The sequence below is a fragment of the Anoplopoma fimbria genome, chromosome 14 (assembly GCF_027596085.1).
Source record: "Anoplopoma fimbria isolate UVic2021 breed Golden Eagle Sablefish chromosome 14, Afim_UVic_2022, whole genome shotgun sequence".
NCBI classification, from domain to species: Eukaryota; Metazoa; Chordata; class Actinopteri; order Perciformes; family Anoplopomatidae; genus Anoplopoma; species Anoplopoma fimbria.
The window spans coordinates 956,463-969,370 of record NC_072462.1 but is presented as its reverse complement, the minus strand read 5'-3'; the positions used below and the strand labels follow the sequence as shown (position 1 = coordinate 969,370).

The following is a 12,908-nucleotide window of genomic DNA, read 5'->3' as shown; positions in this document are numbered from 1 at the left end:
TCTTCAGTCGGCTTCACTTCTCGCTTCACTCTGTTGGTTTGTTTACGTTTATTATTTATTCTCTTATTTTATTTAGACATACATAAACATATGTAACATATTTTTTTTCAAAATATTCTAAAACATTTTTTGATTTATTTTGCTTACAATTTTGTAATTATGTTTCTTGCATGATTATTAATTGTATTACTTAACTGTCTTTTATATTTTATAATTTGTTTATTTTATATTTTCACATAACATTTTTTCCTACAATATTGTTTTTAATAAAACGTTTATTTGGATTCAAACTTTTAAAGAAGCTAAAAAATAAATAATGTTTCATAAATATATATTTATATTTAATTTAGTTTTCTTTTTAAAAATATTTTTCTTAAACTTCTTTATGACGAAAAGGAGCGTCCTGATTGGCTGCTGACATTTTCAAAGGACCAATCATGACTCAGGATTCTCGTCCTCTGTGCGCTCAGATTCTGTCTCTCATCATTCTGGTCTGTTTCGGAATCTACTGCGTCGCCAAGGTAACCAACTCTCTGTTAGCTTTAGCATTTAGCATCACAGTCATAGAAATGGTCAAATATATACAATCTTATATTTATGTGTATTTTATAGTTATCGCTTAATATCACGTCTGATTTTAAACAGTGTCTTATGTGTTTTTATGCTGTGGCTTTAGTATTTATAAATATTTTAATTCTTATTTTTATTTCGCTCTAATTTAACTTTTTTTGACTGTTTAATTAATTGTCGTATATTAATTAATTAATTTATGTATGTCTTTATTTATGTCTTTATTTATGTATGTATTTATTTATGTATTTATGTATGTCTTTATTTATGTATGTCTTTATTTATGTATTTATGTATGTATGTATTTATGTATGTCTTTATTTATGTCTTTATGTATGTATGTATTTATTTATGTCTTTATTTATGTCTTTATTGTATGTATTTATGTATGTCTTTATTTATGTCTTTATTTATGTATGTATTTATGTATGTCTTTATTTATGTATGTATGTATTTATGTATGTCTTTATTTATGTATTTATGTATGTCTTTATTTATGTATTTATGTATGTCTTTATTTATGTCTTTATTTATGTATGTATTTATTTATGTATTTATGTATGTCTTTATTTATGTATTTATGTATTTATTTTTATGTCTTTATTTATTTATGTATGTATTTATTTATGTATTTATTTATGTATTTATGTATGTCTTTATTTATGTCTTTATTTATGTATGTCTTTATTTATGTATTTATGTATGTATGTATTTATGTATGTCTTTATTTATGTCTTTATGTATGTATGTATTTATGTATGTCTTTATTTATGTCTATGTATTTATGTATGTATTTATGTATGTATTTATTTATGTCTTTATGTATGTCTTTATTTATGTATGTCTTTATTTATGTATGTCTTTATTTATATATGTCTTTATTTATTATGTCTTTATTTATGTATTTATTTAGGTATTTATGTATGTATGTATTTATTTATTTATTCTATTTTAACCTTATTTGAAGTGCATTAGTTTTCATCTTCGCTACATTTCGTCATTTGTGAAGCTCTTTGAATTACATTTGATTTATTTGAAAGGTCTCACATGAATAAAACTTGACTGATTGTGTGGCATGTCCTCATCCTCCTCTTCATCTTCCTCCTCCTCTTCTTCATCTTCCACTTCCTCCTCCTCTCTGAAGGGCGCCTCCTTCTCCTCCTTCAGCTGGTGGTTGATCCTCGGTGCCTCCTGTCTGCTCGCCACCGTCTTCACCTCCTTCAGACTGTATGAGGTCTGCCAGAGAGAGAGGAGGGAGTCACCTGATGAAGAGGAGGAGAGGGAGGAGAGGAGGAGGGAGGAAGAGTCAGAGAGAGAGGAGGAAGAGTCACCTGATGAAGAGGAGGAGGAGAGAGGGGAAGAGTCACCTGATGAAGAGGAGGAGAGAGAGGGAGGAAGAGTCACCTGATGAGAGGAGGAGAAGAGTCAGAGAGAGGGAGGAAGAGTCACCTGAAGAAGAGGAGGAGGAGAGAGAGGGAGGAAGAGTCACCTGATGAAGAGGAGGAGGAGAGAGAGGGAGGAAGAGTCACCTGATGAAGAGGAGGAGGAGAGAAGGAAGAGTCACCTGATGAAGAGGAGGAGGGAGAGAGGGAGGAGAGTCACCTGAGGAGGAGGAAGAGTCACCTGAAGAGGAGGAGGAGGAAGAGTCACCTGAGAAGAGGAGAGAGAGAGGGAGGAAGAGTCACCTGATGAAGAGGGAGGAGGAGAGAGAGGGAGGAAGAGTCACCTGATGAGAGAGGAGAGAGAAGAGAGAGGAGAGAGAAGAAGAGTCACCTGAAGAGTCAGAGGAGGAGGAGAGAGAGGGAGGAAGAGTCACCTGATGAAGAGGAGGAGGAGAGAAGAGGGAGGAAGAGGAGAAGAGAGGAGGAGGGAGGGAAGAGTCACCTGAAGAGGGAGAGGAGAAGAGGGAGAGAGAGGGAGGAAGAGTCACCTGAAGAGGAGGAGGAGAGGAGGGAGGAGTCACCTGATGAAGAGGAGGAGAGAGAGGGAGGAAGAGTCACCAGTCCTGATGAGAGGAGGAGAGAGGAAGAAGAAGAAGAAGAAGAGATGAAGAAGAAGAAGAAGAAGTCACCTGAAGAAGAGGAGTGAAGAAGAAGAAGAAGAAGAATTTCTTTTCACTTAACAAACTGCATCATCAGGAGACGGTTGTATAAAAACATACAAACTTCCTTTTAAACATGTAACTGACATTTTCACAATAAAAGCCTCAATATAAAAGTGATTGAATTTCCACAGTTTTAAACTTTATTTTATTTTTCACAGTTAATCAAAATGTTCGATATAAATAATTGAATCAGAGCTGATTTCAGATGTGACACAGATGATGTGATCAATAAATACAAACCATTTAAATTATTAGATTTTCGGTATAAATGATCTCTGATTACAGGTCAGATATTATTTCATTTATTAAAAACTGAAAATAAATTTCATCCTGATTCTCAAGATCAAGTGAAAAAACAAGACAAAACTATAAAAGTACAATTTGACATTTATCTTCAAAATAAAAGTCTGTCATTTGATCAAAGTGACAGAAAGATCAAACAAAACCTTCAAAATTAAAGTCAGTAGGAATGCACAACATTATATCTATTTAAGTCTTTCATAATAAAAGTGTTTCACACAAATTCAACATAGAACTTCCTCATTAACTTCCACACAAATCACAGCTTGGTACAGCCTTCAAAATAAAAGCCAGAGGGAATAGGCAATCTTTTTTTTCCTGATGCTATCTTCAAAATAAAAGTCTGCCATTTTGTGAAAGTGCAAGAACGTTTGATCATAACCTTCTAAATAAAACCAGTAGGAATGCACAACAATAAATCTATCAAGTCTTTCATAGTAAAAGTGTTTCACACAAATGCAACATAGAACTTCCTCATTAACTTCCACACAAATCACAGCTTGGTATAGCCTTCAAAATAAAAGTCAGAGGGAACAGGCAATCTTTTTTTTTCCTGATGCGATCTTCAAAATAAAAGTCTGCCATTTGGTCAGAGTGACACAGTTCTATCATAACCTTCAAAATAAAAGTCAGTAGGACTGCAAAACACTACATCTAGTCAAGTATTTCATAATAAAAGTCTTTCACAGAAACCCAATATAAAACTTCTTCATTAACCAACATAAATCACAGCTTGTTACAGCTTTCAAAATAAAAGCCAGAGGGAATAAGCAATATTTTTTTCCTATTGCTGTCTTCAAAATAAAAGTCTGCCATTTAGAAATAAAAGGTTTACTATTAAAAGCCGATGAGGTCTTTACTGTTTCCTCTTTCCTGCCATTTAATGTTTAAATAAAGTTTTATATCTCCAGCTGGTGTTTATACACACGGTTGCAAACAGCAGTCAGCACTTGTGAACGCCACTCTGTTTTCCTCTTTTACAAAATCTGTCAAAAATAAAAGCCTGAGCTAACAGACAGTATTAGTGTATCTTCAAAGTAAAAGCACTCAAACTTAAACTATGGTTTAAGGTGCAGACTGTCAAAGCAGAGCAGGTAACAATAATCAATATATCTTTTTAATTCATTAAAGGTCTTAAAATATCACATTTATTTTATTTTTCCAGATCATATTTGATAAAGACAACAATTCACAAGTATTTTCTACATATATATATATATGTTATATAATATAATTTATGGTATAATTTAAAATGAATAAATACAAATGTATAAAATGAATAAATTAATGATAATTATCAAAAATAAAATAAAAACAGGTGATAAGAGAAAGTCGATCTACTGCGACAGGTTGCTGAGGCTCCGACTGGTGGAGAGGAAATTACCCATGAAGCTCGGCACCTGCAGGCCCGTTGTTATGGTGATACCACCGCACCAAACCTGAAACACAGTATTACTACAGTTAGTACTGCGATACGATGAAGTACTGACTGTGAAGGTGTAGATGCTGAAGTATTACTGCAGTGTGGTGTAGTATTACTGCAAGTATTACTGCAGTGTGGTGTAGTATTAGTGCAGTGTGGTGTAGTATTACTGCAGTGTGGTGTAGTATTACTGCAGTGTGGTGTAGTATTACTGCAGTGTGGTGTAGTATTACTGCAGTAGTATAACTGGTGTAGTATTACTGCAGTGTGGTGTAGTACTACTGCAGTGTGGTGTAGTATTACTGCAGTGTACTGCAGTGTGATGTAGTACTACTGCAGTGTGGTGTAGTATTACTGCAGTAGTATAACTGGTGTAGTATTGCTGCAGTGTGGTGTAGTATTACTGCAGTGTGGTGTAGTATTACTGCAGTGTGATGTAGTATTACTGCAGTAGTATAACTGGTGTAGTATTACTGCAGTGTGGTGTAGTATTAGTGCAGTGTGGTGTAGTATTAGTGCAGTGTGGTGTAGTATTACTGCAGTGTGGTGTAGTATTAGTGCAGTGTGGTGTAGTATTAGTGCAGTGTGGTGTAGTATTACTGCAGTGTGGTGTAGTATTAGTGCAGTGTGGTGTAGTGCAGTGTGGTGTAGTATTACTGCAGTGTGGTGTAGTATTACTGCAGTGTGGTGTAGTATTAGTGCAGTGTGGTGTAGTATTAGTGCAGTGTGGTGTAGTATTACTGTGAAGGCGGGGAGCAGCGGCTGGCTGAACTTTGTTTTGAAGGAGTGAAGGAGACGATGACGATCAACGTCGATGAACGATAAATCACCTGAAACACAGAGAGGTGAATCAGGTGAAGCTGAAAAGTGAAAGTAAAAACAATAAAGTAAACTTTTCTGTCGGTACCGTTGTCGTAGTCGCAGTAGATTCCGATTCGCTGAGGCAGCGGCCAATCCAGAGCCTTCGCTTTATTGTTGTGCTTCGCAGCAAGCGAACTCTGCAGCCATTGGCTAGCATGGAGACACCACGAACCGGCACTCTTCCCTAATTGGTCAAAGCGGCCGAGGCTGGACCGATAGGCCACGCCCACGCTGAACGACTTCCAGTCGCTGAGGGGGCGGAGCTCCCAGTAGTGACAGCCGGCAGCCATCTCCTGGTCGCCTAGGAGACAGAGAGAAAATATAGTTATTTATTAACAAGTAGAAAACATTTGATGTCATACAGAGAATAAAAGATTCAAGAATTTAAATACTAAATATTTATAAAATATTTATAATAAATAATAAACAGTCTGTTGCAACCTTCAAAATAAAAGTCTGACATTTAAATGTAACAATAGGTGTTCTTGTTATAAATGTCAAAATAAAAGCCAGTGCTAAGACAACACGTTGTGACTTTCAAAATAAAAACCAGCATGAAAAATTTTAAATTATGTTTTAATTTAAAGTGTTAGAAATCTGATAAAATGTGTTTTATATTTTTAAATATTAGTTTATAATAAGAAGAATCCAAATGCATGTAGTTATTGTTTTGAATTACAATAAGAAAATATATAAAATATGTATTACATATTTTTTTACTCAAATGTTATATTTTAAAAGACATAATGTACAACATTTATTAGCATTAGTTGTAGTATATATATGAGGTATTAGTGTAGAAGTATTAAATGTGAAGTACCCAGCACTGTGTACGACTCTCCAGCGAATCGGTCGCGTCCTGCTCGACTTCCTGCCGTTTTATTGGGTGACGGTGTCGCACTTCTGCTGCTAATGAAAAAAAACTAGAAGTTAGAAGTGAAAGAATTAAAAGCACTTTAAACCTCCCAGATAGTGAAAGTTAGAAAACAACGAGGTGAAACAGCCAATGAGGTCGTGCCAAAGCGATGATGCAAATAGACAGATTTTAACAAAATATACAAAAAGTAGAATTAATAAAATAGACGACACTATAAAATAGTCGTGACATAAATATCTGAAAAGCAAAAATAAAATATGTTTAACCCTTTAATTAAAAACATAAAAACACACTTTTCTATATGTTGAACCTGTTTGAAATAAAACAACTAAATAATAAAACAAAATACAGATAAACAGTTTTTAATAAGAAATGTGATACATTCAAAAATACAAACACACAGGTCTGAAGATTTTATTGAAACTGTGAAATAAACGCTGATGTGATGTCAGCGGTGACGCCAGCAGTGATTGGCTGCATGAAGTGAGAAATGGCTGATGAAGAAAGTGATTGGTGACGCAGTGGTTGCTAGGCAACCTGTCAGCGATGACTGTCTCTACCTGAGTGTGTCGGAGCGGATGCAGTACGGAGACTGCGGAAGGACAAAAAGGTCAAACACACAGAAACACACAGCAGCAGAGAAACAACTCAAGATTAAAGCAAACAGAAATACTAAATGGACTTCAGAGGACAGATTTTAATCACACGACGTCATCGGTGACACGTTCACTCACCTGCTTTTATTCTCTTTTCCTCTCAGTCGGGGGTCGTGACCTTTGACCCCCTGCGGCTCCCAGGTCACGGTGTCGCCCTGAACCTTCAGCTCAGCGTGAGCCGTCACCGCATCGAAGCCAAAGTTATACGCTGCAATAAAAGAAGAAGAAGAAGAAGAAGGAGAAGAAGAAGAAGAAGAAGAAGAAGAAGGAGAAGAAGAAGAAGAAGAGGAAGAAGAAGGAGAAGAAGAAGAAGGAGAAGGAGAAGGAGAAGAAGAAGAAGAAGGAGAAGAAGAAGAAGAAGGAGAAGAAGAAGAAGAAGAAGAAGAAGGAGAAGAAGAAGAAGAAGAAGAAGAAGAAGAAGAAGGAGAAGAAGAAGAAGAAGAAGAAGAAGAAGAAGAAGAAGAAGAAGAAGAAGAAGAAGAAGAAGAAGAAGAAGAGAAGAAGAAGAAGAAGAAGAAGAAGAAGAAGAAGAAGAAGAAGAAGAAGAAGAAGAAGAAGAAGAAGAAGAAGACGTTATATGCTGCAATAAAACAAGAAGACGTTATACTCATTCATTCATAAATTCATGTGATCACCTCTGGTTTCCACGGCAACGGGCTCAGAAAACTCGCCAGCTGCAGCTTTGTTCCTTGCTCGAACTCGAACGACGACGAAGCGAGAGTCAAACTTCAGACCTGAAACATTTAAAAATAAATAAACATTATTTTATAGCAAACTTATTTAAATAAGTCAACATTTTATTTTTATAATAAACTAATTTTAAATGAATTCAACTTTTATTTTTAGAATAAATTCTTTCAAATAATTAATCACTTTATTTGTTTTAATAAACTTATTTCAAATAATTCAAATTTTTGCTTTTTTTAATGAACTCATTTGAAATAATAAAATATTATTTTTTTATTATAAACAAATTTACAATGGTTACACGTTTTAGTTTTTATAGAACGTAAACTCATTTAAAACGCTAGCAGATTTGTGCGGCTACATGCTAACATGATGTAGCCGGTACAAGGTTTGTCTCTTAGTTCAGTGCGTGGAATGTCGATGTGACCTCTGACCTCTCACCTGAGATGATGACGTTTGTCTCTTTGATGTCTTGGATTTTTTCCCAGCATGCCTCTCCTGCGGCTCTCAGCGAGCTGTCCTGGTTTGTTTTTCGGTATTCCAGTTCGTAGCGTTCGATTCGTCCACTGACGCCCTCGACATCGCTGTCAGCCTCAGCGGCCGGTTGCCAGGCAACAAGGATGGTGTTATCACGAACAACACAGCTGGAGACGTCGATCTCTGGAGCTCTGGGAACTGTAAACAACAAAGATATTATAAACAACAAAGATATGTAAACAACAAAGATATTATAAACAACAAAGATATGTAAACAACAAAGATATTATAAACAACAAAGTAAACAACAAAGATATTATAAACAACAAAGATATGTAAACAACAAAGATATTATAAACAACAAAGATATGTAAACAACAAAGATATGTAAACAACAAAGATATTATAAACAACAAAGATATTATAAACAACAAAGATATGTAAACAACAAAGATATTATAAACAACAAAGATATTATAAACAACAAAGATATGTAAACAACAAAGATATGTAAACAACAAAGATATTATAAACAACAAAGATATGTAAACAACAAAGATATGTAAACAATAAAGATATGTAAACAACAATGATATTACAAACAACAAAGATATGTAAACAACAAAGATAATATAAACAACAAAGATATGTAAACAATAAAGATATTATAACGACAAAGATATGTAAACAACAATGATATTACAAACAACAAAGATATGTAAACAATAAAGATATGTAAACAACAAAGATATGTAAACAACAAAGATATGTAAACAACAAAGATATTATAAACAACAAAGATATGTAAACAACAAAGATATTATAAACAACAAAGATATGTAAACAACAAAGATATGTAAACAATAAAGATATGTAAACAACAAAGATAAGTAAACAACAAAGATATGTAAACAATAAAGATATGTAAACAACAAAGATATGTAAACAACAAAGATATGTAAACAATAAAGATATGTAAACAACAAAGATATGTAAACAACAAAGATATGTAAACAACAAAGATATGTAAACAATAAAGATATGTAAACAACAAAGATATGTAAACAATAGAGATATGTAAACAATAAAGATATTACAAACAACAGATATGTAAACAACAAAGATATGTAAACAACAAAGATATGTAAACAACAAAGATATGTAAACAATAAAGATATTACAAACAACAAAGATATGTAAACAATAAAGATATGTAAACAACAAAGATATGTAAACAACAAAGATATGTAAACAATAAAGATATGTAAACAACAAAGATATGTAAACAACAAAGATATGTAAACAATAAAGATATTACAAACAACAAAGATATGTAAACAATAAAGATATGTAAACAACAAAGATATGTAAACAACAAAGATATGTAAACAATAAAGATATGTAAACAACAAAGATATGTAAACAACAAAGATATGTAAACAACAAAGGGGTTAAAGAGGTTAAAGAGATAAAATAATGACAATAAAGAAACAAAAGAAACGTGAACACTAACAACCACATATGAGCAAATAAGAACTCAGTGAAATAAAAAACAAATATGAAACAATGACAGTTTGGTTATTAAAATAAAAAGAATAATCTTCCACCCAAAAATGAACCACAACAAGACAAAAAAAAATTCTTAATAATAAATTGACTTAAAAAAAGACTCACCTGGCAGGAAGTGAAGTCGCTGAAGCCCCGCCCTCTCCGCGCTGAAGTCGACAGTAAATTGCGACATGTTTTCCGACGCCGCCGGACGAGCCGTCAGCCGGAAAGCAGGAGCCATGGTTACCCTGGCAACAGGGGTTCCATCGAGGGGGGGCGGGGTTTACTGTGGTTCATTTATAACTCTGAACTTTGATTGGTTTAAATTGTGTTAATGTTTGAGTGGAAATCAATGAAGAATAAAACTAATTTAATTATGTAGGAAAATTAATTAATCAAATTCAAGAAAAACAACAAGCAGAAAATAAAAATGAACATAATATATTTGACATTATATTTAGATGCTCTTTTCATAATTAGACGGTGAACAAACCTTTCTTTGATTTGTTTTGCAGCCTGAAAAAAAACAGATAAAATAGACTTTAAATATTTATTATTAAAAGTAATTTCCAAGTTAGTAGCTTTTATAGTGTTTGTTTTACTGTATAGTTCATTTGATCATGATTTTAGGCAAATAATGAACAACTTGAACTACCTTTAAGAATTGTTCTTCGTTGGAGATCGTCAGTGTCTGATTTGCAAACTCGAGCAGTTCTTCACACGACAGCAGAGCAGACTTTCCCTCCGACAGCTGCTTCTGAAAAATCAAACATGAAAGGAGAGAAAATTAAAAGAGAATATGTTGGCATACATCTTTATTTTGATTTTGAAAATGTAGTTTTATTGGGAAAATCAACTTCAATCAAAATGTTTTATAAAAAAATGAAATATGTGTGATCGCAAATAAAAGAAAAGTAGAAGTTTTAAAAATATCAACAGAACATGAAGAAAGAAGTTTATAAAACAAAACAAAGTGTCTCTACCTGAAGCTCCGCCTCTTTCCTCTGCTTCTCCTCTTTAATTACATCACGAAGCACCGCCCCCTTCTCCTCGAGGGTGGAGCTTAACTGCTCGAGCTCCGCCTCCAGCTCTGACATCACCTTACATGTCTCATCCTGATTAGATGGACAAAGTTTAATTTAGTTATTATGTCTTTTTACTTTAGATTATTCCCCCTCCTCTTTAAGCCCCTCCCTCATCCCCCTCTTAGCCAATCAGCTGCTGACCTGGAGTCCCGTCAGTGTGCTGTCGACTGTTTCCAGGAAGTTTTGGAGTTCTTCATTCTTATTGGCTAACGTGCTGATGATCCTGCACAGAGCTTCCTGTTTAACACACAAAACACTTTTATAAACATAAAAACAACACTTAAGTAGTTTTTTTAACAGTTTTTTACAGGTGATGCAGTGATTTCACAATGGAGCAACTGATGCATTACCTTTACAGATAAGCAGGTGATACCCTGGCTTCACAGTGAAACAGGTGATAATGGTTTTACAGTATAGAAGGTAATGCAGTGGTTTTACCCTGTATTGCCTGATGCAGTGGTTGTAGAGATAATCAGGGGATGCAGTGGTTTAACACTGTAGAAACTGATGCAGTGGTTTAACACTGTAGAAACTGATGCAGTGGTTTTACAGATAAGCAGGTGATGCAGTGGTTTTACCTTGAAACAGGTGATGCCATGGTTTCACAGATTAGCAACTTAAGCCGTGGTTTCACATGTAAGCAGGTGATGCAGTGGTTTTACAGTGAAGCAGGTGATGCAGACACTCCAACAAACCATGTACCCGGGTCAAAGAGTCTGTGAACTGAAAAAACAAGGTGGGCATGCAGAGAAGATGCTCTGAGATCTCTGAAGAAGGTCCTTTCTGCAGTGGTTTTACACTGAGATGACACCATGGCCCTTTACATGGAAACAGGTGGTTTTACACTGTAGTGACTGATGTATTGGTTGTAGAGATAAGCAGGCGATGCAGTGGTTTTACAGATATGCAGGTGATGCAGTTTTTTACCCTGTAGGGACTGATGCATTATCTTTTACAGATAAGCAGATGACACCATGGCTTTACATGGAAACAGGTGATGCAGTGGTTTTACAGATTAGCAATTGACTCAGTGGTTTAACAGTATAGCAGGTAATGCAGTGATTTTACCCTGTAGTGACTGAAGCAGTGGTTTTACAGATAAGCAGGTGATGCAGTGGTTTAACACTGTACGGACTAATGCATTATCTTTTACAGATATGCAGGTGACACCATGGCTTCACAGGGAAACAGGTGATGCCGTGGTTTCACAGATTAGCAACTGAAGCCGTGGTTTCACAGATAAGCAGGTGATTCAGTGGTTTTACAGTGTCACTGTAAAAATACTGCCCCTGCCACACTATAAACCTACACATCACCAGTTTACTGTAAAACCGCTGCACCCTTTGCTACGCTACAAAGCTACCACGTCACACTGCATCACCTGCATTGACCTATATGTCTACTGAAGCTGTTAATGTGCACCGATGACTCAGAGAAGAAGAAGCTCGGCAAACATATAGACACAGTATCATGGTTTCTATCAGAGTACTGCAGGTAGTACAAGTATTACACACTATGTGTACTTGTAGTATTACAGATGAACCTGTGTCACTGCTGCTGAACATTTAAAGAGGTCGAGTTACACCGACAGACACAGAGAGAGAGAGAGAGAGACATAGAGAGAGAGAGAGACACAGAGAGAGAGAGAGACAGAGAGAGACATAGAGAGAGAGAGACATAGAGAGACAGAGAGAGAGAGACATAGAGAGAGAGACATAGAGAGACAGACATAGAGAGAGAGACATAGAGAGAGACATAGAGAGAGACATAGAGAGAGAGACATAGAGAGAGACACACACACAGAGACATAGACATAGAGAGAGAGAGACATAGAGAGAGAGAGACATAGAGAGAGAGAGACAGACAGAGAGACATAGAGAGAGAGAGACAGAGAGAGACATAGAGAGAGACATAGAGAGAGAGAGGTCGAGTTACATAGAGAATAAAGAGAGTCCAGTTACCTGAAGAGATAAAACACCTGAACGTTTTCTTAAGATGATATTTCAGAGTAAAATAAATAAAAGCAGCTGATCAGCAGTCCATTCAGACTGATAGTGACTCTACCAGAGAGAGAGAGTCTTATCTGTAAATCCCTCATTCAAAGTGATGCTCACTCGACCAGAGAGAGAGAGAGAGAGAGAGAGGACTTTGGCTGCTGATCCTCTCTCTCCTTCATGCATGTGACAGCCAATCAGATCAATGTTATTGATCAATAATCGATCAGTCTTACCTTCTGAGTGTCCATCATCTGAGAGAGAGAGGTAGAGACAGAGAAAGAGAGGACGAATGGAGACCGGAAGTGACGTCACACACATTACAG

General features: G+C 35.4%; 1 protein-coding gene across 3 annotated transcripts; it reads right to left on the bottom strand.

The window, feature by feature from the left end:
- Positions 1–2,849: 2,849 nt before the first annotated feature.
- On the bottom strand, positions 2,850–12,891 carry fsd1l (fibronectin type III and SPRY domain containing 1-like). 3 transcript variants are annotated; one of them, XM_054612579.1, is made up of 13 exons: positions 12,819–12,891; positions 10,730–10,825; positions 10,487–10,618; positions 10,159–10,260; positions 9,997–10,019; positions 9,630–9,751; positions 7,920–8,153; positions 7,427–7,525; positions 6,870–6,999; positions 6,079–6,167; positions 5,305–5,559; positions 5,139–5,227; positions 2,850–4,413 (listed from the first exon to the last, which is right to left on the bottom strand). In XM_054612579.1, the coding sequence occupies exons 1-13, from the start codon at positions 12,834–12,836 to the stop codon at positions 4,312–4,314; spliced, it is 1,491 nt and encodes a 496-aa protein (XP_054468554.1). In that variant the 5' UTR covers positions 12,837–12,891; the 3' UTR covers positions 2,850–4,311. The 3 variants fall into 3 exon arrangements, with proteins under 3 accessions (XP_054468554.1, XP_054468555.1, XP_054468556.1); XM_054612580.1 differs by having other exon boundaries at positions 6,079–6,164; XM_054612581.1 differs by lacking the exons at positions 2,850–4,413; positions 5,139–5,227 and adding an exon at positions 6,696–6,727 and having other exon boundaries at positions 5,350–5,559.
- Between the last annotated feature and the right edge of the window lie 17 nt (positions 12,892–12,908).